Here is a 27,668-nt window from a genome sequence, read left to right on the forward strand (position 1 = left end):
TGCAGCCTACACCTGTTGCTCAACTTAACACCAAAGTGCATGTGTGACCTATTTCCCAAAGAGGAATTGCCATCCATGTCAGGATCCTTCCTCTTTTTTCCACAGCATCCCAGTCATTGCATCCTTCCTCCTTCTCCTCCTCCCCCTGTGTGACACAAGGGGGGTCCAGAGGTATAAAAGAAGTGTATGTTCCCTCAACCATCAGACTTCACGCCTTTCCTTGTCCTGCATGTCTCAGGTAAGACAAAACCTTCAGGATTTATTTTTGTGTCTTTATTATATTTAATGGTGCAATCACTCAAGGAACAGCAATCAGAGGAAAACTGGGGTTCTGACTGACTGATTGAAGAGTTTTTTCATTATTCTCTGTTTGCACACAATGCAAAGCAGAGCTAGCTGTTACTCTAGAGTCGACTCCTTCAGGTTTAATAATGTGCCAGGCCTCAGGGTGGTAGTTTCCTTATCAGTTGTAAGTAAAACTGTTATCTCTGCACCTGGAGGAAAGTGAGAAGCGGCGCTCTAACACTGCTTCCTCTGTTACGCTGCCTGGTCTCGGCTCAATCCTTAGATCAGAAGCTAAGATGACTTTCTACGACGACATTTACCCATTCTACCCGCTACAAAGGACTGCCTTCATTGTCAGCGGCCGACTGCTCGCCATTATTCTGGTCTTCCTCATGCTGGCAGTCGGTCTTCTTCTCATCCTGCCAGGAATACGAGGAAGGACGGTGAGTGCAAGTTTTCTGTCCATCTGCGTTTGCTGGGATGCTTTTCTATTACTGTATGTATTCAAAATATTTTTGTTTTTATCCAGCGGGTCTTCTGGATGCTCAGGATAATGATCAGCTTGTTTGTAGGTGTAGTTATAGTAGGTAAGTTATGTATAAACTGTAAAAACACCAAGCATTTTTAGTCTAGTTTCTAGTGCAAATATCAGTAAACTTGAAATAACTTACAAGTATCTCTTCAGGAAGATATGGAAACTTGTTTTAAGTAAATAATTCCTTAATATTGGTGGAAAGTACTTGTCTATTGGTAGATAAATGTATTTATTTATAATTGAAATAATCTACCAAACGAGACTTAAAGCAAGCTTCTATATCTTACTGATAAGTTATTGTTTTGTCTTGATTCACGTTTACTAAGATATATGCACTAGATACTAGACAAAAAATACTAAGATTGTGTGTTTTTGCAGTGTATTTGTTTTAATCTATAAGAAATATTAGATTTCCCTTTGTCTCCCATCATCATTCACCTTTGTGGCCTTTTTGTGCAGCTCTGAACTTCACTAACAGCTGGGCTGAGGCCAGGATGACCACAAACGCTACCTACAAGTCCTTCAGTAATGCTGTCATCCAGGCTGAGGTCGGCCTGCATGTTGGGCTGTACGGCATCAACGTGACACTTAGAGGTGAGTCACTCTTACTCCCTGTGTGTTGGACTCTTCAGCGGCTTAACCAGATCAAGTCTTTGTTTTCAGTGGTCACCTACACGCTCAGGTTGTTCAATATGAGAAAATTTCTGTGCAAGTTGGGAATTAATTATAGTTTAATGCATTTTGAATACATAAAAAGACAGCAGGGTCTTTTATTTAGTCGGGATCCTTGAGTTGTTTTGAGGGTTTTTATAATTATTTTGTGTTTATTCGTCTCTTTCTTTGAATTGAACAGTCTTGTTTCTGTTTTTAGTTGATTCTAGCTTATTTCTTGTCTCTAGTTTTCTTTATTTAACTTCGTTTCTTAGGTTAAGTCATTCTTTAGTGCAGTCTTTGGTCCGCGGGCGCCCCTAGTGGTCAGCAAGGTACTGCATATAAATGACCGTTTAATTGCCGTTAGCTCAGAGTGCGACGCTACAGCTAGCTTAATACAGGATTGTGTTGTAAAATAATAAAGGAAAACAGGCTTAAAGCCGGGAAATTCAAAATAAAAACGTAAGATACTTGTGAAAAGAAAACAACTTAAGGATTACTTATTTGACGGAGGAATTAGCTCTCTGAGCCAATATTTTGTAGAACCACGTGTTGGTCATTCAGGTCCTCCAGACACCGAAATTCTTTCTTTTGTGATAGATAGCGCCAGTTCCTGGGAACAGTAATTTTCAACTCCTGGCACACATAGGGTTTGGATGTCGGCTTGAAAGTAAAGACACCTTTTAATGGCTAGTGGAACATGTTACAGGAGTTGGGAATTATTTTTTTGCTTTTCTAATGTAGTGATACAATACTGGTCTCTAGTCATTATAATCTTTCACATTTTGTATGTTTGTATACGTCCATTTGGGTCTGAATTGATTCTAATAATAACTTTTAAAAAACAGCTCAAGCACTTAAAAGACCCACCTGAGAGTTTTTTGGCAACAAGTTAATGTTTTACCGATTGTTAAGACACATTCGACAGGCACTGTTAGCTAGCAACCCCCGCTGAACTAAACCCCATTACCCAGCAGCTAAAGCTGAGCTCCAGCACGTTAGGTCAGCTGGTTTTACCGCTATATGCGCTGTACAGTGGCTGTTGGAACATTCAAGTGTTTTGTTATTGACTTACCATTAAGAAACGACTTGCTGCATTCTTGTTGGTTGTGCAGGAGACTCCACTTCTGCTTTTCAAAGATGCACAGTTTATAATTGCGTATTTGCTTGCAGCCATTTTTACGTGCGATGTCCTAACCTCTACAGTGAAGCATAACAGGTCACCTTTAACGCACAGTAAACCATCAAGTTTCTGATATTCTGAAGCAATACCACAAAAAAAACCACACACACACACACACACACACACACACGCAAAAAACAATTCACCAGTCATATTTGACATGCACTACCTGCCTCCAATGTGGGGGTGGGTTTCTCTTTCCATCAGAATCCTTTATAATCTTGGTTCAGCCTTATTTGTAAAGGGAGTGTTAAAGAGTAAAAATAAAAAGATGCTGTTATATTATAATAATGATATATTATAATAACAATGACTTGCTGTAATGGATGTACACTTCTGACTGAAGCACATTGTTTTCTTTCGCCTCAGGCAATCCCATTGTGCAGTTCAACGAAACCATCAACTACAATGAGATGTTCAGCTGGCATGACATCGCTGAAGAAGAGTATGAGCAAGCTTTGATCAAAGGTTTACCGAACCCCATCTTATACATCGTGGAGAAATTCACCCTGAGCAGCCCCTGCGGGATGATCTTTCAGTACAGTTACTCCGGACGCTTCGCCTCTGCTACCCTCTGGTAATTAATGACAATCCTTACACACATACAGGCATCAAGGATTAAAATAACTCTATATAATTTGTTCTGCAGGACAGCGTTTTGCTGCTGGATTCTCGCCAACATCTTGTTCTTCTTGCCCGACGTTGTTTACGCCGGGTACATGACCATGGCCACTGCCGCCTTCATCTTCTTCTCCATGGCCTCCTTCTCCACCATCATGAATGTGCCTCGGTGTGTTTTCTCCATAGGCGAAGACTCCTTTGTGACAGAGTACAGCCATTCGTTTTGGCTGGCGCTGGCTACAGGTGAGCACTTCATGGTGGACATTCAGGCTACGTTCACACTGCAGCCTGAAGTGACCCAATTCTGATTTTTTTTTTTGCCTTAATGCGACCTGAATCTGACTTTTTCATGACAGTCTGAACAACACAGATCCGACTTTCACAAATGCGACTCAGGTCACTTGGATATGTGGTTCTAAATCCCGATACATATCTGATCTTTTCAAATTTTTATTATTATTTTGTTTATTTTAAATTTTTTAAATGTGACCTGAGTCAGAACGTCCAGATCGCATTAATCCCACCTGAACGTCATTGATACTCGACAAACGTCGCTATTCTGCACTCTGGTATACGCAACAGAAGAGGAGGTCGGAAGTACATAAAGACCAAAACTACATGTAAAAGTTGTTATTTTTACCGATTTACAGGAGTGCTTTGCACCATCATCGGGTTTTTCGTGGTGATGCTGTACTTCCTGATGCCAGAGAAGGTAAAAGCAGCTTTCAGCTTGAGTTTCGACAGCTATGAGGACGAGGATGAGGATAAATCTTGTCCAGAAGGCTACCTGAACTCAGTCTTCCTTAACGGAGAATTGCATCTACCACTGGCACACAAAGTTACACCAGTAAGTTGGAAAGAAATTTCACCATATTGTCATCAGGAGTATTTTCTTGCTTTACGGTGAACTATCAAAAGCTGGGAAATGCATTCTTATTTTAAAAATCCTTAATATTGCCCTTTTGTGTCAACAGCCGGCCCAAAGCTTAGAATTGTGGGACTTCCATGAATGCTTTAGTTTTAAAACAAACCATGCATCTAATTATTTTTGTTTGTTTCCTGTGAATGAGAATAGCATTGAATTTAATTTGACAGTTTCAGCATATGTGCAGATTTAAATGTTTTAAATTAAAATCTTAACATAATTCCAAACTGATACAAGTTAAATTTTTTCTTCGTGTTTTAGCTGGTTGTTTACGAAAACATCACAAATAAAAAACAATCAGGTGTTCTTAGCAGAAAGATGCCCCCAAGATGAAATTCTGCTTAAAGCTGCAGTATGTAGCTTTCATAAAATAAATGTTTTTTTGCACATTTATATGTTTCATAAGACAGATAATCTGAAAAGGTCGATCTTCTCCACCTCCTCACTGTGCTACTACTGCCATCTGATGAAATGCACCACTTCCGGCCAGTAACAACCAATCAGAGCCAGGAGGAGGGTCTTAGCATTGTCAGTCATCCTTGTGTACACGCTGCTCAATGTGCTAAAGAGGAGAAACAGCTTACAGTTACAGGAAAACTGTTATCCGTTTTCATTAGCGGCTATGCTAACTAGCCTGAACATCCACAACAGGCAAGCGACGCACACACTGCATGATTGACAGCAATAAGACCCGCCTCCTGGCTCTGATTGGTTGTTTCTAGTTAGCGACAGAAGAAAGCAGAAGAGCTTGATTTTTTTTTCACAGATTATCTGTGTCATACCATATTGTGACAATTTCAACAAATATGTTAAAAAATATTTTTAATAAAAGTTACATACTGCAGCTTCAAGGCCCCATGCAGCCTTTGGGCCAACTCTGCTCACGCACCATTAAAAATATCTGATTGCAACAATTTTGCTTGTTTTCCAGGATCGTCTATGAAGCCATCCAGTGATCTCCTCTGATTCATACTTGAATATTATTTGACTGAATGTGTTAAAAAGAACTTTTCTAAGTTTAAATCACTGTCATTATCTATGTGAGCCAGTTTTATGTGTCAAACTGTAAATATGTGTTTAATGCTGTAATGTTTGTTGTCTGGGTGGGAACTACACTAAAAGAAATGTTTTTTATGCCTTTTTCCTTGTATAATAATGGAAATATATTAGTCTTTACTCAACTCATTCCTGATTAATCTGAAAAATATGTATATACCAGGATTTATTACAAAAAAATCACACAATTTTGGCACATTTAGTTTAAAGCAAGTATGGAGAAACAATGGTGCCGATGAGGATGATGTAGTTTTCCTATTCCAGGCTGGTGTATTTATTTCTGCCTTGTATTTTGAGTTTTCAGTATATTTTCTACAGCAAAGTGTTAATAAAACAAAAACAAACATGAGTTTAGGAGAGAAATTGTATTTTTTCTTCATTACATTCATTCAGTAATGAGTATATTGATACATTCTTGTACTCTCTGTCACTCAAAGTGTTGTTGAATCTCCTTAAACAAGAGGTGTGTGTCTTTGGCCTTCAGCATCGCTGTAATGCAGAGTTCGGTGCCTTTGTACATCATGTTTTTGTCGACTTTTAATACTTACTGTAATAGATTATGATGTCAGATCGAGACTGAATCCCTGGTCTGTTATTTTTCCACAATCACATGCATACTGTGTTTTTGCAGGAGTAGTTATGGCCTTCCCAACAAAGCCAACCCAAAGTATTTACAGTATAAGTACATTTTTGAACCCCATACGCATTATAAAAATGACTAAATAAAAAATAAATGTGCTAATTTATCTCTTCATAAGAAAATAATCATGACCATAAAGCTACTTTTCTTTGACACCATTACCTCACATACAGTACTACAGACGGTGTTCACATTATAAGGCCATTATGATGACGTAATTCAAGATAAGACCTGGAAACGATGTTCTTTACAGCATTGCAACAAAAAGCAAAACAATTTAAAATGGTAGAAAAATAAATTCCCTTCATCCAGAACTTCAAAGGATCAATCCGTGCAGGATTTCTATATGTAGACCGGCGTCTCTTGACCCGTCAGGAGTCTGAACATCACTGCAGGCATTGTCTTCATGTTGATCTGGAGCAAAGAGAGAAATGATGACGAGGAGCCAGTCTGCAGGTAGTTTAAAAAAGCAATTAAGAAAGATTTGAACATCTAGTCCATGTGTCAGACTCAAGGCTCTGGGGCCAAACGTGGCCCACCGCAGCTTTCTATGTGGCCCTCAACACTCCACATTAAATCAATAAGTCCTCCCAAAGATTGGATGACAAAAGCCTTCATTGCCCTTATTTGAAGGGCAATTTTGTTTGTAGAGACTTCAGTTTCCATTTTATTTGTTGTTCTGTTTATTTATTTTGGATACTTAAAATGTCCATTAGAAATTAAAGTTGATTCATCTTTGACAGGGTGTATATGCAATATCATGCCTTTGTCATTATATTAGTTGAAAATTAGAAAAATGTCTGGGACACAATTGATTGTCCATTTTCAATGGTCTTGCTAGATGTTTGTTTGAGAACATGAGTGAATAAAAACCATCATGAAGGAAAATAGCTGACACAGTTGAAACCAAACATCTAACAGACGATTGTTCAATAACAGAAAAGGAATTCAAGTCCAATTTAAAGTAACTAAAAAACTTGATAGGTGATGATGAAAATATGTGGGAAAATGTGATTTGTTTTTGGAAAAACAAAAACTGCCTACTCCAGCCACCACTCTGAAACCAATGGAAACTGGTTTTCTGCTGGATTAACGTTCCAGCAGGATTAACATCGAATAGAAATGCACAAATGTTTTCATTACCCTTTGTGTTTATCTGTTGCATAAAACCCCAAAGAAATACAATAACGTCTGTGGTTATAAGGAGAAGTTGGAGATCTACTGTACCTGTTCCTAAGTTAGGAATTTGAAGTGTAATAACAACGAGAAAACACTAGGGGGCAGTATTTATCAGAAATAGAAGTTTACATTATGTAAGCTATAGTCACATCATATATTTACATTCATAAAAATACGCTACATTTTTAAAGGTATTTTTAATTGTTACTTATAGTTCAGATAACTTTGTTATCGCTGCTGCACTATTTACACTTTATTTAATCAATTTTCGAATAAAACATTGCACAAAACATCTTGCCACTATAGTACAATATATTCTTCATTGATCAAGTATTTATATTCTGAATGCCTTTTGTCTAGAAATGCTTCTTTCCTCGTGTCTGCGTTTGGGAAATCCCTGACATAGTATCTGCATGTTTCACTTCATGCATTTAAAGCGATCTCAGGGTGAGAGGAAATGCGTCATTTCATTTGTACAGCTCAGTAATCATTGAAAATTGCAGCTTTGCAGCCCAACGATGTCTTACCTCACCCACGGAGACAGACAGAGTTTGAACAATCTTCTCATGCGCCATGGCAACAACACTCTGCCCGTTTATTTCGATGATTCTGTGCCCGACTCGGACGCCGCCTCGTTCGGCAATCCCGCCTCGCATCAGACTGCAGATCTAACCAAAACACACAGAATACGTAGGAGACTCGCCACGTTCACACTGCAGCCTAAGAGTCCCAAATCCAATTTTTTAGGTTTAATGCGATCTGTATCTGATTTTTGTCTCGACAGTCTGAAAACACAGATCGGATTTTTTTGAATGCGACAAAGGCCACTTGGATATGTTCTTAATATGATACATATCTGGTCACGTTCATCCGACGTGAAAATCACTGATGCTCTACAAACATCACTATTCTGTGTCCTGATATGCACAACAACAACAACCATGACGAACGATAACGATGATTAAGTTGTCAATGTAGGCTGCATAGTGGCACAGTTGGTAGCATTGTTGCCTTGCAGCAACAAAGTCCTGGGTTTGATTCCCGGCCTGGGGTCTTTCTGCATGTAGTGTTCTTCCTGTGCATGCGTGGGTTCTCTCCGGGTACTCCGGCTTCCTCCCACAGTCCAAACACATGACTGTTAGGTTAATTGGTCTCTCTAAATTCTCCCTAGGTGTGAGTGTGTGTGCGCATGGTTGTGTGTCCTGTCTGTTTCTGTTGCCCTGCGACAGACTGGCGACCTGTCCAGGGTTCTCACCCGGAACGTTAGCTGGAGATAGGCACCAGAACCTCCTGACCCCACTAGGGACAAGGGTGTACAGAAAATGGATGGGCGGATGGAAGTTGTTAATGTTCTGGCTCCGGTTGGTCAACAACTTTGAAATTGTAAGCTATGCTCCACCGTTAGCATCCATGTTTACTTTATGTCATGTTTATTGCGCCCTCTACTGGACATTTTCAGGTCTTTTGTAGTTCACATGGGAGATCACATACAAGTGGGATATATTTGGCAATATGAACGACCATGGCCAAAAAAAATCAGATTTGGGTCACTTCAGGCTGCAGTGTGAACGTAGCCTTATTCAGGTTTGGAGACTTTTACTGTTGGGGTTTTACTCACAATGCCGTTCTGAACGCTGAAGCCGAGCTGATACTTGAGGTCCGGTCTCTTTATGAGGACGGTCGTAACCGGAGGGCAGCTTACGATGCTCAGCTTCACTTTCACCTGATTCTTCAAGCCCTGGAAGTAGTTTATTGAAACTGTTACAACGGTAATTAAGATCTGGGCTTTGACTAGGTCCTGGAATCTCCATTACTTATAGAATCTCCATTACTTAGATGTCAACCAGTCCTTGGTGGCCTTACTGTAGGGCTGAAACGATTAACCGAATTAATTGTGATTGTTAAAATACTTGTCAACTAATTTAGTAATCTATTAATGGCAAACTGGAGTAAGCAGACTCTTTGCTAACCCCCCCCAGCATAGTAGGAGTTGTAATTAAGCCAAAACTGTTCAAAACATATGTACAGTTTGTGTTTAAGATAAAAACACCATCTTGTGTAAATATGTTTTAGCCAAAACTCCTCAAGTGTCAGAATTTTAGCTTCACCCGGTTCAAATTCACTAAAGAAATGCCATGTTGTTACATTTTAGAGAGAAAAATGTTTATTTATTATTTAAAGAAGGAATTTAATTATTTGTTTATTTGCATATTTTAACATATGCTTAATATTGCATAAAATGGCCTAAGTGGTTAAATGAAAAATTCAATTTTATTTATCCAAATAATCAATTAAGTGTCAGAATAATCTATAAGTGGAATAATTGTTAGTTGCAACAGCGGTAGCTTTTACTTCATATGTTCCATTTTAACATGGGAAAAATGTCTTATTATAAATGAAATAATAATAAGTTCCAGTGGAACTAGAACTTTTTAAATAATATTAGGTAATTATTTACTTAAAAGTAGCTCCTATGTCTTGATGAAAAGCTGCTTGCAAGTTAGTTTTGCCTTATTTCAAATGTACTAAGAAATTGGCACTAGAAACCAGGTCAAAAATATTTGGTCAGATTTTGTTTTCGCAGCGAGGTTTTAAAAACTGCTCATTTTCCAGACACTAAAAAACAGCTGGGTGGTTTTTTAAGCACTTGGATTGTTCTTGAAGCACAATAACTTGTAAAATGTGAATATTGTAGTGTAGATCCTACTTTTGAGGTATTGTAAAGTACCTGTGACTGATTTTCTTACCTTAATGATGCTCTGACAAGTGGCCAGTGGCAGTCCCACCAGGCTTGTGTCATTAATGGACATGATCTGGTCTCCCACACTGAGTTTTCCGGACCGTGCTGCGGGGCCACTGTTCAGCATGCTGGCCAGGATGACGGTGGGCAGAATGGAGCCCCAGCCGGACTCCACTATGACCACGCCGAGGCTCTCGCCTTTCTGCTTCTCCACATACAGCTGCAGCACGGATTAAAGAGCAAATATGAAGACCTGAGAGGAGATGGCCCACCCACCTTCTTCAAATCTAACAAAAATGGTGTCAAACGTTGTTTTGTGCTGCTTTTTCTTTGAAGATATTAAAGAAAGTTTAAAGGTCAAAAGGTCACCAAACCTCCCCACATGTAGACAATCAAACAAAATTGGTGTCAATGAACTGTGCAGCAAAAATGTGTTTCTGCTGCCTTTTCTTTGCAGATATTAATAAAATTTTAAAGTAAAAAAGACAAACAGCTGAGATCCTGAACATTTAGGCAATCAAACAAAATTTATGTCAAATATTCATGCAGCATTTTTTTTGTTTGTGCTGCTTTTCTTTTGAAAATATTAATAAAATATTAAAGGTCAAAAGGTCAACAAGATCCCCCACAATTGCAAAAACAAACAAAACTGGTGACAAACATTTGTCCTGCGTTTGTGCAGCAAAGACTTCTGTTTATGCCACTATCATTTTAAAGAGGCTTCCAGAGGTCGTCAGAGGTCATCTCCTCCACCCAACATTCACAAAATCATACAAAATTGGTGTCAATCAACATTTGTGCAGCAACAATTTTCATTTGTGCTGCTTTTGTGACAGTTAAAGGTCAAAAGGTGAACCAGACCCCCCAATTTTATGAAATCAAACCAAATTGGTGTCAAACATTTGTGCTACGTTTATGCAGAGATTATTTTTTGTTTGTGCTGCTCTTGTTTTGAAGATACCATGTTTGATTTAACAAAGTCAAACAACAACAAACAAACACCAATTTTGTCTGATTTGAAGAAGGTGAATGACCTTTCATGACTTCTGGGACATTTATTAATATCTTTAAAACGATAGCGCCACAAACGAGGATATTTTTTACTGCAGAAACGTTTGCCACCAATCTTGCTAGATCTGAAAAAGATGCCACATTTCTGTTGGGAAACTCAGGAACGTCTCACCTCTTTACGGTTCTCTGAGTTTGAGAAGTGCACGAGGTCGTCGTGGTACATTTCCTCGGAGTTGATGATGTCACTGTACTGTTTGTGGCTCAGGTCGGTCGGGTTGATGCCGTTGGCTCGCAGGAATTCCCGGTAGGCCACGCTGAAAGCCTGACCGATGGACTGCGCAATCAGCTGTGCCTGTGGAAAAGGGAGTTATGGGAAAATGAAACCGTAGGGAAATGATCCCGGCTGACAGAAGCAGAGAGGGGAGAAAACATGCCATAAATATCTAAAATAAAAGATATGGCCGTTATTCTTCTGTAATGTTCTTGTATTTTGTTATGTTTAAATCACAAGCTTCAAAGTATTTTAATTTGATTCATAATTGTAAAATGGAAGGTAGAGGAAGCAGCAGAACTTGTTTCATTCACTTTTCAAGCACTTTCAAGGCAAGTTTTCAAACTTTACAATACAAATTAACTAAATAAAAAAGACAGTTTCAATTCACTATTATATTACATCCATTAATCTTTCTAATAGGGACAAAGTAAAATAAAATATAGTAAAATTTTATGTTTTGAAATGTCTCCATACACCTGCCTGCCCAGAGAACAAAACACTAATTTGACAAAAAGTCCCCCAAATTCAACATTGTTTAATGTGTAATGACCTTTATTTGAATTATACGAATCAATAAGTTGAGTCATTAGGAATAATAAATATTCATTATATTAAAACAATCCAAACAAATTGTATTAATGTAAATTACCTTCCTGCTGAAATCAGATGCTTTGATAAAATATACAAAGAACGTTATTTAAACATTTCCTAAAAATGTTTTCACTCAGTTTTCTGGCATTTAGCAAATAAAAATAATTTTGGTAATTCTAATTGACCTAAAACAAACAAACAAAATGTCTGATTTTATTTCAGACAATCAGAAAAAAATTATCTGTCTTTTTATTAGGTGTATGAAAATATCTGGTTTCAGCTGTAAAAAATATTTTCCAAATTTAGGCCTTTCATTAAATGTTAGATTGAACTTTATTACAAAACTGTGCAAATTGAATATGAAGCACTTTTAAAGACTTTATACAGAAATCAAGCACTTTCCAAATGCTGAAAACATCTAATTCTTGAGACCTGATCTACAAAATCCCATTCCTTCACATTTAAACATGCGTTTGTTGACAAAATCTGAAAAGGTTTGAGGAGTATGAATACTTTTCAGAAGGTCTAAGTAGTACGTACATCTTCTGACTCGAAGACGTAGCAGATCATTCTGTACTGAGTTTTCCCTTCGTTGGCAGAATCAGACGATTCAGAGAAATCCTCTGATGAAGCCTGAGACATGCGTCTCCGTGCCATCAGAACCACGATGCTGCCAATGTCGGCGATGTAGGATATGGTCCGCAAGGCACTGTCCATCATCGTCTCCTGCAGGCAGAGGAAATAATCAGGGTGTTTAAGGTGACTGACAGAAATAAATAAAATTTCCTGTCAACTTCAGTAAGAGGCCTCTTCAGATTGGTTGCAACACTGACTGCTACTGGAGATATGAGCCAATTTCACTCATATCCCCATAAGATTTAGAATCAAACTGAACTGAATCTGCACAAATAAAGTTGCTGACCTGTGTGTCAGCATTCAGTACTTTGACAGCCTTAGTGGAGATGAAGAGGTCGACCTCAGTCATCATCTGAGAGTCTTCATCTTGGCTCTGGGAAGTGGAAAAACAGAAACCGACATTGCAGTCTGCAATCCTTTACGTAGGCGCTGTAGTTGCAAAAATGTCTGATCAGAAGAAGAAGGTGAGCAAAACATTGGGAGATCATTCATCCATTTTCTAATACCTTGTTCTCAGTGGGGCAACACAGAGACAGACAGGACGAACAACCATGCACACACACTCACACCTAGGGAGAAATTAGAAAGACCAATTAACCTGACAGTCATGTTTTTGGACTGTGGGAGGAAGCCGGAGTACCCGGAGAGAACCCACGCATGCACAGGGAGAACATGCCAACTCCATACAGAAAGTCCCCGGGCCGGGAATCAAACCCAGGACCTTCTTACTGCAAGGCAACAGTGATACCTACTGCACCACTGTGCAGCTCATTGGGAGATCACAAAACCATAAAACTGAATTCACAAAGATGAGGTTGTATATATATGGGTTTTTTTTCAACATTAATTCTTGTTCATGTAGCAAAACAAAGAGGTAAGGTTTATGTAACTTAACCTTTGCTCAACACGATGATGTTTCGGCTTAATATGACAGAAAATTGGTCCAAACCACAACAACAATGCAGCAACTAAAATAAACTCATCGTCATAACAGATGTTTTAAAAAATAGCTGAATTTACAAAACAAGTGATAACATCTGTAATTATAGCCAGATATGGTTAAAGAATGCTAGCATTTCTGAATTATTAGTGTGTGGCTCTATATTTATTAAAATACTAATAAATCATTAAAAACAGCAGTTTTGGCTCCTTCAATTGAGAATATAACATGTTATCCCACTAATCACAATGTGACTGGTCATTACTTTTACTTTTACTTAATAAAAAAATAAGATTCTTCATTATTCCATTGGATTACTAATACAGTGTTACAATAAAGTATCTTATAAATACACAATTTGTTATACAAATATATAATACACAATCAACTCTGTGGAAAAATATACTTTTAGCAGTGTTTTTACTATTTATTTCGACTTGAATAATTTTATTATGAAGTGTTTCTACTCGTATTTAAGTTACATTTCTGGATTTTCTACCCATTGAATGAAGAACAAACATGTTTTAACCAAAAGATCACCAGGAACAGACACACACCTGCAGTTTTTATTAAAGTTTCATCAGTTTTATATTGAAAGAAAATGTTTGTTATTTTGTAGTTATGTTATTTATATAAATTATTTTTATTTATGTCTTTTCTATATTATTTTATAAGTTTGTCCCTCTTATTATGTATTTTTTTAATATTAAGGGATTGATGTTTTGATCAGTTACTCGGTACTTGACTAGCCTTGTTACCAAAAACTTTTTAAACTAATTTCTTGTACAGCTACTTTTTACTTCTATTTGAGTACAAATATGTTGAAGTAGTCCTACTGTTACCTGAGTAAATTTTTTTGGGTATGCCACCCACCTCTGTTACTACTGAATTTTATGTCCTTACTAAAACGTGAAGCTCTGAAAAACTATTTCAATCTGCTCAGTTCCCCTAAATGGAGCTTTATGGCCAAAACTGACTCCCTCTTGTTTAAACAAGCTGATGAAAGCAGAACGTATCGGTTCATTTGAAACACCTACAAACCAAATCAATAGACACCACTGGCTGTCTGCATGAATGCTGATTACCTTGATGTGGCTGACGGCTTCATGGGCCTGCGACATTCGCACCGACTTGGACGGATTTTTATCGGACAGCACTTGAGTGCATCCTAGGTAGTTAGCAGCGAAGATGATCCCGTCGATGAGATCCTCTGGCTCGCAAGGACCTGGGACTAAACGGCACACACACAAAAAAAACCAAAACACTTTATTTCAAGACACTTTCATGTACTGGAGAGACTTAAATGAAAAAATGTAGTGATAATGTGACATATTTACCATCCTCAAAGCTGGGAAAAGCAGCTCCTTCCTGTGATTTCACCAAAAAAAGTTAACAAAATAAGAAAAGTTGACAAATATTTAAATTAAATAAATCAGAAGAGATAAAACAAAAAGTAATATTAACCGTAGTAAAATCAGTATTCAGAAGTAGGGGTGGGAATTTATTGTGAAAACTTTCTTATCAGGATAAGAATTTTGATTTATTGTTATCATTATAAATTTCTGTTATTGAAAAAAGAACATCGTTAAAAATATTTTTTTTATTATTATTATTTTCTCCACTATTTGCTTTTACGGAAGCATCAATAAATATTCATTTAAATTAAAAATATTAAATATAAAAAAATATGATTGAATGCACACTGTAAAAAACACAGTTCTAATTTACGGTAAAATACCGGCAACTATGGTTGCCAGAATTTTACCGTATTTATAAGGCAAAATTCTGGCAACCACAGTTGTCAGTATTTTATTGTAAATTATAGACTTTTTTTTTTACAGTGCAGTTTAGAAATATAAATTACACTTTTTTAAGCCATGGCATCTGAAAAAAGTTTTTTCAAATGGGAATGTTTTTCAACAACAATGTTTGTGATTGTTGTTCTATGAATGCTGTAACTATAAAGTTACGCAAATAATGAGTAATAAATACTGTCAGAGTGTAATCCATATTGTTATCACAATAATACCACAAAACATCACAATTCTATTCAAAAGTACTTTTTCATTTCTTTTTTTAAATGACAGTACCATAAACTTACAAACATAAAGAATTAAGTCTTTAGTTTGACAATAAAACTCATCTTCACCTTGGGAGAGTTGTCTTCCTCTACAGAGACCGGCTCTGGACATTGAGGCTGCTCTGGCTGTTCTGCCGCCTCATCAGGCATCATGGCTGTGCTTGGCTTCTCATCCTGATCCTAATGAACACAAACATCAACGTTTCAGAAAAACGTTAGTGTAACTGATTACTAAAGAAAACTGCAGCATGGCGAGAAGGTGACAAGGACAACATACAGAGCGTTCCTATCGGTCTTCCTGCATCAATGCTTTATAAGATAAAGAAATAAAACACACCTTGGAGTTACAGCTGCAAGATGTCTGCAGTTTTACCAGCTATTTTCTGTCAACATCATTTTTTTTCCCCACAGATTCTCAGTTAATGTCATTATAAAGACATTAATATGTTTTAAGCAAGGACTGCCAAGCTAATTTTTATGATTATGAATGTACTCAAAGGGTCAGTTACAACAAAACATACTGATAAAACTACATTAAAATGTTTTTATAAAAAATGAATAAATTAATGTCTCTGCATTCAATGAGAACTGAAATCTTTTCCCATTCTTGTAACTTGGCAGAATACAAATAAAACATGCTTTGTATATTTAGGCACATAGCTGTCTCTTTAGAGGCCACTTAAAAAGTTATGGCGGGCCGGATTTGGGCCCCCGTACCTTGAGTTGGACACATGTGCTTTAACCTAAGCTATTCTACTGAGGTATTGGTTATATGTTTGATTTTGAAAATAAAACCTCTACCCAGTATCCGAACCCTCGGCTACTGAGAAACGATCGCTTCTGGAGGCGTTGACTCTGTTGGAAGTTTTTAACGGATTCACAGAAGGCTATGCTAGCTGCTAGCATAGCAGCCATCGCTAAGACCCGCCTGCTGGCTCTGATTCTTTTTTCCCCCAGTTACTACTGGGAGAAGGAAGGCAGAGGAGCTCCATTTTTCACTGATTATGTGTCTCATAATAACATAATGTCATGACATATGTGACGTGTCCAGAAAATCCGAGCTCATCCCACTTCCCCATGCTGGAGATTTTAGTTTAACAGTAATAATAAATAAAGTTATCTTTAAAATGAATCACTCAAGTGACATCAAGGCCCAACAGTAGACTTAAGTGTCAATAAAGTTAGTTTAACAGTAATAATAAATAAAGTTATCTTTAAAATGAATCACTCAAGTGATATCTAGGCCCAACAGTAGACTTAAGCGTCAATAAAATAAATCTGGTTGTGTGTGTTGTTTTTGTCTCATGCAAACATTGCTTTAATTTTACTTTTTTCTATCTAATCATAAGAAATCATAGTCAGACAGAGAGAGTCATGAAACAGGAAAAGCAGGTTTCCTGGAAAAAGAGGAAGTTTCCAGCCTGCAGATTCATAAAAATAGATGAGACTATTTCTTATTTTAAAGCATGAAAGTTTAAAGAATTAAATCTAAACATTTTGATAATTTGATAAGATTCAAAGTAAAATACTTATATTAATATTGGTTTACTTGTAATAATACTTACACTTATATTTGTGGGAACACTTACAAGGAAAACAAGTAACTGTAACTTTAGTAGTAAATAATTAGAATCATGTATTATTCTTTTGGTTTCTTTTCAGAAAAACATCTGTAATAACTCACATTAGGATTATAATAAGGATAATTAATAAGTTATGGTTATAAAATTATAAATGAATGCTAAAATCAGAGAAGCTAAAGAAAATAAAAGTGATATAAATGTGATTTTGACATTGAACTTGAAATGGTGTAAAAGGTGTAACTGCAATTAAACATCACTGATATGTTGGAGGTAGAGAGTAGGTGAAAGGTGAAAGGCAAGGAACTAACAGGAGAGCAGAGATGATCAACGCCTTATTTAGAGAGTAGGTGAAAGGTTGTGCAGGCAATGGACATAGGAGGTTGAGCAACCCTGAGACATTAGCACAGACATCAGGAAATGTCTGTAAGACAGTGATGGATATGAGATCATCTGTCTGAGCAGTCAGAAACCCTATAAAAGGTGAGTGCAAAAGAGGAACCGTTCGTTGGATCCTCCGGGCAGCTTCGAGCCAAGATCGAGATGGACAAAGAACTCTGCAGCTGAAGAAGAGCCGGGGCCACGGAGCCGAAGACTGTCCGGCCATGGGGACCAACCCGTCAGCCCCACAACCTGTGGCTTCAAATCGCACTTCTCTCATCGGCTGGGTTCAGACCCCAAAGACAAAGATGAAGACAAAGGCAAAGACAAAGAAGAAGAACTGGTGCCTTCCTTCCTGCCAGCACCAAGTCCTGTGTGACCTCACCATCCATGCGGAGAGGAGGCTCATCAGACCTACAGAGATTCCTGCCTTCGCTGATCAACATCTTCCTCCTGCTGCAACACCTTCTTCATCATCAGACCTGCGGAGATCCTGGCCTTCATCGATCGGCGTCTTCCTCCTGCTGCAGCACCTTCTTCGTCGTCGTGCCAGGTCTGGGGTTCGAGGCGCCAGGCTCCGTCCGTCTCTCTCAAGGGTTCCCTTTTTTTAGTTTTCAGTGTCAGCAGTAGGGAAAGACAGACTAGATGATTGATTTTACTTATTTGATTATTTCTGCTACTGAATTAAGCTGTACTGACCCTTGCAAAAATGCCTTACTAATAAAATATTTAGCATAAAGAAAATCTAAAAGATGTTGTGGACATTCAGTTAATGAGTCACCTTAAAGTTCTTTGATGGTTGTAAAATAGCTGTGATGTTTGATTCTGGAGAGGAAAAAGTTTAAAATGTTTTTAAGTTGCTGGTAGCCCAAATTTAAAACGTCATCCTTGGGACTCGCCCGAGTCACTAAAACCTACCTGGTTCAATAACAAATGCAAGTTGTAAAATAAGAGAACGAGCGACCGTTAACAGGTGTGCTCTGTGAAACTAGTTGGCTGTAGGCTGCTCAGTCTGGCTAATTCACAGAGGGAAGAAGGGTGAGACACCTGGATGTAGGCCGTTAAAAATCAGGTGAATCGTTTCTCGAAACCAGCTTAAACAGAGTTTACTTCAGTTCTGGACAGGGTAAATCCCGGCAGATTTAGGAAACTCAATTAACCCGTTAGATGGAGAGCTGGTAGCACATCTCCCCTCTCAGAAGAGGAAGTACGAGAGTGAGAGAGTAGAGACAGAAAGGAGGGGGGGGGTGTTGCGCAACAACAAGTGGCGCCCAACGTGGGGCGGCGCACAACTGAGTAGGCGGGCCCCAAAGATACCAAGTCAGTGAAAACAGATGTGAGACTCTGAATAGCTCACTTGGGTTACTAACTCTTAGGGAAAAGAGTTAGTGGTGACTGATAAGGCCATCAGTCACAACCCTCGCAGTAACTGTATAGCGTACAGGTGAGGGAAAGCTTCTACTGAGGATAAATGACCGGATCCAGACAGTGAAGCTAGTAGCCAACATAGTCTAGACCCATCCCTGCTTGAAGGCTAAAGAGAGGCTTTGGGGGATAGACAACTCGAACCGACAGAGAGACGGAGTGATGGATGATCACTTCGAGGAGGAAAATCTGGGGAAGAAACCGGAGGAAGCCGGCCGTCCAGATCGTTTGGAAAAGGAGGAGACCTCAACAGAACTGCATCAACTTTCTGCACAGCTACCCAGGGCACCCAGGGCAGCGGATGGAAGGTTTGTTCATCAAGAGCACAGTCCCATGGGGTTCAGTCTGCATGGATGTAGCAGAGCCAATGGGGACAACAGGAAAGAGAGGTGAGAAGTACCTCTTGGTGCTGATGGACACAGTGACAACTGCTAGAAGAGCAGGTCTTCCCCTGCAGAGGAACTCCGTTCACGTCACAGAAAGCAGGGAGGCGAAGACACTTCTCCTTTTTGCTCAGAGAAGAAAAAGGGAAGTTGCAGCTCGAAGTGTCACTGAAAACAGGGCAGAGAGTTTGGATTAAAGCTCAAGATCGGCCTGCAACTACGGTGATCAAGCTGAGATTCAACGCCCAAGATTTTGTAAAGCAAGTACTGAACTTCAACACAGTACTACTGATGAAGAAAGGGGTCCATGAGGAAGCAGTGCTCAAGCCAGTTCTTAGCTACAGCGAACCAGAACATTACGAGAAGATGGCCAGAGAATCAAGCACCATGCCATCCTACAGTAGACTGGCCACTATTACAGGAAGGTTGCCGTTCAAAGAACAACTTCAAGGCTTTGGACTGGGAGGGCCGTGAAGAAATTGGACTATGCTAAAGAAGAACTCCTGTCGCAACCTGATGGATTAAAATGGAAAAGGATCATGATTACGGATAAAGCGTCATGATGCTTATGCTTTTTGCTTTGCTCTGCTGAACAGCCAGAATTTTTTTTTTGTTTGAGGCCTTCTGTCTCAGCCCATCTTCCCTTCCCTAAAGAACCATTCCACATCCTGAAGAACCGACAGTTCATCCAGCGAAGGTTCCTGTAGAAGAATCAGAGCGATCCAAGTTTTCTTCGACATTCATCACCTCATGGGGGAAATCAAAACTCCAAGGAGGGGGTGTCAAGAGAAGTGGAGTTTTGATGACTACACTGAGCCCTCTGTGACAACTGAGGATGAAGAATCTGCATCTTCACATCCCAGACGAACATCTTCTCTTTCCAGGGGATGAGGACGGCGAACTGCAGGAGGGTGATGGACTCCCAGCATGTGAAAGGTCTGACCTCGTGGAGGGGGTGTCCAGAAAATCCGAGCTCATCCCACTTCCCCATGCTGGAGATTTTAGTTTAACAGTAATAATAAATAAAGTTATCTTTAAAATGAATCACTCAAGTGACATCAAGGCCCAACAGTAGACTTAAGTGTCAATAAAGTTAGTTTAACAGTAATAATAAATAAAGTTATCTTTAAAATGAATCACTCAAGTGATATCTAGGCCCAACAGTAGACTTAAGCGTCAATAAAATAAATCTGGTTGTGTGTGTTGTTTTTGTCTCATGCAAACTTTGCTTTAATTTTACTTTTTTCTATCTAATCATAAGAAATCATAGTCAGACAGAGAGAGTCATTAAACAGGAAAAGCAGGTTTCCTGGAAAAAGAGGAAGTTTCCAGCCTGCAGATTCATAAAAATAGATGAGACTATTTCTTATTTTAAAGCATGAAAGTTTAAAGAATTAAATCTAAACATTTTGATAATTTGATAAGATTCAAAGTAAAATACTTATATTAATATTGGTTTACTTGTAATAATACTTACACTTATATTTGTGGGAACACTTACAAGGAAAACAAGTAACTGTAACTTTAGTAGTAAATAATTAGAATCATGTATTATTTTTGGTTTCTTTTCAGAAAAACATCTGTAATAACTCACATTAGGATTATAATAAGGATAATTAATAAGTTATGGTTATAAAATCATAAATGAATGATAAATCAGAGAAGCTGAAGAAAATAAATGTGATATAAGTTATGGTTATAAAATTATAAATGAATGCTAAAATCAGAGAAGCTAAAGAAAATAAATGTGATATAAATGTGATTTTGACATTGAACTTGAAATGGTGTAAAAGGTGTAACTGCAATTAAACATCACTGATATGTTGGAGGTAGAGAGTAGGTGAAAGGTGAAAGGCAAGGAACTAACAGGAGAGCAGAGATGATCAACGCCTTATTTAGAGAGTAGGTGAAAGGTTGTGCAGGCAATGGACATAGGAGGTTGAGCAACCCTGAGACATTAGCACAGACATCAGGAAATGTCTGTAAGACAGTGATGGATATGAGATCATCTGTCTGAGCAGTCAGAAACCCTATAAAAGGTGAGTGCAAAAGAGGAACCGTTCGTTGGATCCTCCGGGCAGCTTCGAGCCAAGATCGAGATGGACAAAGAACTCTGCAGCTGAAGAAGAGCCGGGGCCACGGAGCCGAAGACTGTCCGGCCATGGGGACCAACCCGTCAGCCCCACAACCTGTGGCTTCAAATCGCACTTCTCTCATCGGCTGGGTTCAGACCCCAAAGACAAAGATGAAGACAAAGGCAAAGACAAAGAAGAAGAACTGGTGCCTTCCTTCCTGCCAGCACCAAGTCCTGTGTGACCTCACCATCCATGCGGAGAGGAGGCTCATCAGACCTACAGAGATTCCTGCCTTCGCTGATCAACATCTTCCTCCTGCTGCAACACCTTCTTCATCATCAGACCTGCGGAGATCCTGGCCTTCATCGATCGGCGTCTTCCTCCTGCTGCAGCACCTTCTTCGTCGTCGTGCCAGGTCTGGGGTTCGAGGCGCCAGGCTCCGTCCGTCTCTCTCAAGGGTTCCCTTTTTTTAGTTTTCAGTGTCAGCAGTAGGGAAAGACAGACTAGATGATTGATTTTACTTATTTGATTATTTCTGCTACTGAATTAAGCTGTACTGACCCTTGCAAAAATGCCTTACTAATAAAATATTTAGCATAAAGAAAATCTAAAAGATGTTGTGGACATTCAGTTAATGAGTCACCTTAAAGTTCTTTGATGGTTGTAAAATAGCTGTGATGTTTGATTCTGGAGAGGAAAAAGTTTAAAATGTTTTTAAGTTGCTGGTAGCCCAAATTTAAAACGTCATCCTTGGGACTCGCCCGAGTCACTAAAACCTACCTGGTTCAATAACAAATGCAAGTTGTAAAATAAGAGAACGAGCGACCGTTAACAGGTGTGCTCTGTGAAACTAGTTGGCTGTAGGCTGCTCAGTCTGGCTAATTCACAGAGGGAAGAAGGGTGAGACACCTGGATGTAGGCCGTTAAAAATCAGGTGAATCGTTTCTCGAAACCAGCTTAAACAGAGTTTACTTCAGTTCTGGACAGGGTAAATCCCGGCAGATTTAGGAAACTCAATTAACCCGTTAGATGGAGAGCTGGTAGCACATCTCCCCTCTCAGAAGAGGAAGTACGAGAGTGAGAGAGTAGAGACAGAAAGGAGGGGGGGGGTGTTGCGCAACAACAGACGATGCGGTGAGAGGTTGGAGAAGGAGTTAGCAGCGGCGGTTAGCCACTCTATTCAGCAGAACGTACTGTTTTATCTATTCTACACTTTCACTTTATTTGACTTTGTCCATGTAAAGCCAGACCTCCACGGCACTGAACTTACATTATATTCTCATACATGAAAAAAGTAAAAGTTGTATCACTCTGCACCTCAGCATCAACGATATTTCTCCTCTAAACCAACATGGAAGCGAGTTCTTCTTACTCGGTACGCGTTACAACCAAAGAAAAGGGAATAGGCGCCCCCTCGTGGTGATACCTACTCAACACTAGGAACCAAACAGTAAAATGACAGTTTCAACAAATATGTAAAAATATATTTGTCATAAAAGTTACATACTGTAGCTTTAAAAGCCAGATTTGACTCTCCCAACCATGTAACATTAGCACTACTTCGTGTTCATGTTCAAACTTAATCAAACAGCGTAAACAGCTACAGAGGATTTAAATGCTTCTGCAAGAGTTGCCAGTAGAGATGCACCGATTTATGGGCCAGAAGAGTTATTGGTGCCGATTTCTTTTATTTTGTGAGTGTGGTGATTAGCTGATATCCCCCGATCTTATCTACCTCAGTAATGGTTTTAAGATCAACTGCTTCAGCTCTGCTGTGACAGAGGTTTGACTGACAGACCGGCCCACCAGGTCATATCTGCACATTTGCAGTTAACAACAGTCACCCCACTGTTACCAACTCAACGAGTTTCTTGCTATATTTAGAGATAATTCAGACAAAATAACTGGTATCAGACAGAATCAGAAGGTCAGTCCTTTTAAAGATTGGTAATCAGCGATAGGACAGAAAACTGCAATCGATGGACCCCTACACTGTAAAAAAAAAGCTGTCTCTAATTTACAGTAAAATACCGGCAACTGTGGTTGCCAGAATTTCACTGTATAAATTTCACAGTTTATCATACTTATATGGTAAAATTCTGACAACCACGATTGATTTTAATGGCACTATTTGACAAAATGTAATGTCTGTTATTGGATGTTTTATTTGTGTTTTTATGATGTGCTATATGAAATGAGCTATGCAGATGAACTTGATTGATTGATTATATTTTCTTTACAGAGAAGTGGTTGCTGACTGGAGGAAAACATTGAGGTGAGAACTAGTGAGATGGGAACTGTGTGGCTTCCTGACCTGCTCGGGTTTCTCAGAACCCATCAGTTTCTCCTCTGCGGACTCTCTCTGCTGTTCTGCTGGGTGCTGCGGACCCGGAGAGGCTTTGATCAGCCTGGACTCGTTCTCCGGGTTGTCAGCAGGCGATCCAGAAGTGGGGGGACTCTCTCTGTGAGGCAGGGCCCTCTGGGGGTCGGAGGGTGACTGAGCGTGACGCGTTGGAGGAGGAGGAGGAGGGTGATGGTGTTTGCTGGAACCGGGTCGATCCTTGGACCTCACTGCAGACTTTTTGGATGAAGTCTTTGGATTCTGCTCGGTGCTGCTGTTTGTCGCTGCTTTGATCCCAGAAACAACATGCTGCGTTTCGCCTCCTCTTCTTCCTCGACCTTTAACCTGTCGCTCTTTCCCCTTCTGTGACAGCTCAGACTTCTTACCGGCTCCTGATACGTTCTGATTTCTCTGGATGCAAGTTTCATCTTCTCGATTCATTTCCTTTTTAATCCTTTCACTCTCATTGCCCTGATAGAGGCTGGCGGGCCTTTCAGCGTTTACCTCCGCCTCATCTAAATCCTCTATGAATCTGGCTCCATCTAACACCTCTTCAAAATCATCGCCGTCGTTAAAAAAGAATCTGTCTCCTTCGATTATTTTCATTCCCCCCTCTGCTTCATCTCCAGCAATGGGGGCACAATGCGACTTAAAGCGGTGACCCGTTCGGTACGGTTTTCCGTCAGAGTGAGGCCGTTCGCATCTCTTGGTGCTGTGATGAGGTTTCTGGGTGATCTGGTCAGCGGTGGGAGCCTCACTGCTCTCCTCGGCTTGCTGCGCACCCTCAGGTCCGTGCTGGTTGTAGCATCTGACGCTGACGGCTCCCTGTCTGTTCAAATGCAGAACCTCGTCGTGGTCTTGCTCGACGTCCGAGCCCACGTTGTCGTACTCGGAGCAGGCGTCGTCCATGTCCTCCGGACTCGGGTCGCAGCTCATGTAGAAGTGCTTTGAAGGAGCGGGAGGAGTCAGCTGGTTATTGTTGTCGTTCCTAGAAGAACGGGGAGGTCGCTGAGTCTCCTCGCTCACAGACTGGTCCTCCTGACTGGGTTTTGGAGGTCCGGCACTGGGGCACGACGGAGGGCCAGGGGCCAAGACTTTGGACATGTTTCCTGGCTTTTTCCCATGAGCCATAACTGGCCCCTTTGACTTTACTACCCTAAACCCTGCAGACAGTGAAAAGACATGTATGCATTTCCATTACAAGACGGATTAATTTATGGCTGAAACCATTAATCAGATTAATCGTGATTATTTAAGTAATCATCAACTAATTTAATAACTGATTAATCATAAATGGAGTATACAGACCCTAAAAAAGACTATTTCCTACAGGAACACAGTCAGAGCAGTACTTAAGCAAAAATTGTTAAAATATATGCATAAATTTTGCATTTAAAATGAAAAAAAAAAAAAACATTTGTCTGTAAATATGTTCTACCAAAACTGAAGTGGCTGTTTTAGCTTCACCTGATTCAGATTCTATTAAAAACTAGCAACTTTTGCAATCCAATCATTAATCGGTTTATCTAAAATTAATTAACAGATCGGCCCTAAACGGCATTGATGTTAAGTCAAGCAGAAAGGGCAGAAATTTTCACATATAGATGTTAGAAGTATTTTTTAATTTAGCTGCAGACGCATCCTTTGCCTCAAACAATCAAACGTTCATTAAAAAAAAAAGTTATTACATTTTAGGTAATAAAATGTTTACTTTCTCATGTTGAAAATGAACTACATTATTTATTTATTTGTCTCTTTTAAAAGTGTATATAAAAATGCAAGTAACTGAATGAAATATGTGCAGAATGTGCCACTTATTTGTCCGATTAATTGATTAATCGCCATTATAATTGAATAAAATAATTGTCAGTTGCAGTCCTATCACTCGTTATGCTATAAATCTGTGATAAATGTGTGAGTTCAGTTTAATACTCCTTCATAAATAAGATAAACATTTATCCATTAAAATTCAGCTTTAGGTTTATTAAAAAATGCAGAACAACCTTTTCCCTTGCTCACTTTTTCAAGTGCATTTTAACATCGATAAAAGACATTATTTAAATAAAAAATAATGAGAAATTTCTCAGTCTACACTTTATTAACTTCATTTGAGGAGGAAATTACTTTTTATATTAAAATGTACGAGACGGTAACAAACGTTTTATGAATAAACATAATGCTTTTTATATTGTAATAACATCAACTTAACACACTATCTAACCCAAAATTCTTTTTATTTGTTTATTTAGCCTAAAAATATTATTTTACCCCAAAAAACTCCTACTTAGAAAAAATCCCTACATTATAAAACTGTTGAAGTGTCACACTGTTTATATGCTAATACTACAGTTAACGATTAATCGACTACCCATGAGTCGTGAATGATTATGTCAATAACAGATTCGTCACGAATAATGGTTAAAAAACACCAAATGTAGTTATATTACCACAGATTTTAGACGTGTTGACATTTTCTAAAGCATAGAGTCCATCACTTTGGGGGAATTCGACTTTAACTGTAAAGAAAAAAACGAATCTTATTTGCTGTAATGGTTCTGGCCCCTTTATCATTTATTCAGCACTCAGGTCTTCGCCTGTATTGAGGCCAGGATAAACAAGTCACACCCTCATCTGAACCTCCATCCTCTCTGTATCAGATTCAAACCTGCGCATCTTAAACTGAGGCTTTTGTCGCATGCTTGATTCTAATCCACATATTGAAATTAGCCAAAGTGGCGTTGATCAGATTTTATTACAACTGGGATCACGGCATCAAACGCATGAACACCTCCCCTTAATCCCTGCGCACAGACCTAATCCTGACCTCTCCGTGGTGCCTAACTACCAATTAAAACAATGAGGCTCATTACTGAGCAGAAATGAGACTATGTGATGGGTGTTCCTGTAACTGCAATGCCCTTGACGTTGTTTTTTTTGTGGTATTTTTGTAAAGCCATTTCTTCCACTGGTACCGCAGCCTGCAGGGGTGGTTGTTGTTGTGGCTCCCCCCCTCCAGTGCACGCCGCGTTTTCTCCCTTTTACATGTTGATAAAACAGTCTGATATAGATTTTCCTTCACATAAAGGAGACCCAGAAAGGACACAGACTCCCTGCATCCTGATTCCAATGGTTTAACCATCTGAAAGCATCCCATTATCCTGCTGCTGCGCTTCACATCGACCTTGATTATGAAGCATCGAGACTGCACCATGCTGGCATCCTCCTGTTACTAATGTGGAGCTGATTCACCACAAGAGCCCGAGCATCGTTTTTAGCATTACTGCCCAACATGCATCCCTATTCTCTTTTTCGTATCTGTGCATAAAAAGGTACGTGTGCCACTTACCGACATCAGGGTTGTGGGCGGCCCTCTTTGTACAAACGCTCGTGTGTTGATCAGATCAGATTGCTCTCCAGAAAAGGGGGTGGGGTAAAAGACCGGGGTACAGGAATAAAGGACGCACAGCAGCTCAGAAACATGTGGTGAAAATGGTAAAATGTTCGCTCACTGCTCAAAATGGTCCAATTTAAATGTAAAACAAAGTGAGCGCACAAATAACTAATAAATATAATTATTTTTACATTCTTGATATAGCTACTTTGTATTGGACATAAACGGCTTGCCAATTTGTTATTTTGGTGTGCCGTTATGAACATTAAATTTAATGGTATAAAACCAATATTTTTTTGTGTAACTAACGATTTTCTTGGTTCAAAATAAATATGAAACAATATCGATGTGTCTGGGATCGATTTTAACAACTGAAAACACGCTCGTCGCTCGGCTGGATAAGCCTGAGAAGCGGGATTGTTTCTAATGGGAAGTCCGTGTCTATTTTTGGGATCCGGTTTATTTGGCTAAGCTCACTAAAAAAAGAAAAAAGTTGATTTTTTTTCTAATGAAACTGTTCTTGATTCTACAATTTAAGTCTTTCCAAATTAAGTCAAGTCTTTAGGTTATTTATTTATTTAATGATGGAAGAAAGTAAGATACAATAAATTCATTATGATAAAATTAATATATTTTTAGACCTTAATTGATTTTGTTTAGTTATTTGTTGCTTTTCTTATCCAGAATTGATATCCATTTGATAGAAAGCTATATTCAGCTTAAAGGGGTTACAAGAGAAGTGATT

At 39.0% G+C, this 27,668-nt stretch overlaps 2 protein-coding genes across 2 annotated transcripts; one reads left to right on the top strand and one right to left on the bottom strand.

Moving 5' to 3' along the window:
- The first annotated feature begins 156 nt into the window (after window positions 1-156).
- LOC102217548 (dual oxidase maturation factor 2-like) lies at window positions 157-4,025 on the top strand. Its single transcript, XM_023349649.1, has 8 exons — window positions 157-238; window positions 569-728; window positions 815-872; window positions 1,280-1,414; window positions 3,024-3,231; window positions 3,304-3,518; window positions 3,926-3,987; window positions 4,020-4,025. Exons 2-8 carry the CDS (start codon window positions 582-584, stop codon window positions 4,023-4,025), a joined length of 831 nt encoding a protein of 276 aa, XP_023205417.1. The 5' UTR covers window positions 157-238; window positions 569-581.
- Window positions 4,026-5,606: 1,581 nt separating this feature from the next.
- Window positions 5,607-26,978, bottom strand: LOC102217799 (amyloid-beta A4 precursor protein-binding family A member 2-like). The gene is made up of 12 exons (XM_023327047.1): window positions 26,879-26,978; window positions 23,506-24,695; window positions 15,417-15,527; window positions 14,605-14,635; window positions 14,353-14,498; window positions 12,614-12,700; window positions 12,232-12,417; window positions 10,999-11,178; window positions 9,823-10,035; window positions 8,694-8,813; window positions 7,603-7,743; window positions 5,607-6,310 (listed from the first exon to the last, which is right to left on the bottom strand). Exons 2-12 carry the CDS (start codon window positions 24,661-24,663, stop codon window positions 6,239-6,241), a joined length of 2,445 nt encoding a protein of 814 aa, XP_023182815.1. The 5' UTR covers window positions 24,664-24,695; window positions 26,879-26,978; the 3' UTR covers window positions 5,607-6,238.
- Window positions 26,979-27,668: the final 690 nt, after the last annotated feature.

Source organism: Xiphophorus maculatus, chromosome 2 (assembly GCF_002775205.1).
Source record: "Xiphophorus maculatus strain JP 163 A chromosome 2, X_maculatus-5.0-male, whole genome shotgun sequence".
In the NCBI taxonomy this organism is placed as follows: Eukaryota; Metazoa; Chordata; class Actinopteri; order Cyprinodontiformes; family Poeciliidae; genus Xiphophorus; species Xiphophorus maculatus.

What these genes read in the sequence shown, in the direction of transcription:
- LOC102217548 (XM_023349649.1), top strand. Translation starts at nt 582, where the DNA reads ATGACTTTCTACGACGACATTTACCCATTCTACCCGCTACAAAGGACT. An exon ending in CATCAACGTGACACTTAGAG is followed by an intron (nt 1,415 to 3,023) that starts GTGAGTCACTCT and finishes CTTTCGCCTCAG; the next exon opens with GCAATCCCATTGTGCAGTTC. An exon ending in TTGGCTGGCGCTGGCTACAG is followed by an intron (nt 3,519 to 3,925) that starts GTGAGCACTTCA and finishes ACCGATTTACAG; the next exon opens with GAGTGCTTTGCACCATCATC.
- LOC102217799 (XM_023327047.1), bottom strand. Translation starts at nt 24,663, where the DNA reads ATGGCTCATGGGAAAAAGCCAGGAAACATGTCCAAAGTCTTGGCCCCT. An exon ending in ACTCAGAGAACCGTAAAGAG is followed by an intron (nt 10,036 to 10,998) that starts GTGAGACGTTCC and finishes TCCGTGCTGCAG; the next exon opens with CTGTATGTGGAGAAGCAGAA. An exon ending in TGTCTGTCTCCGTGGGTGAG is followed by an intron (nt 6,311 to 7,602) that starts GTAAGACATCGT and finishes TCTTTGCTCCAG; the next exon opens with ATCAACATGAAGACAATGCC.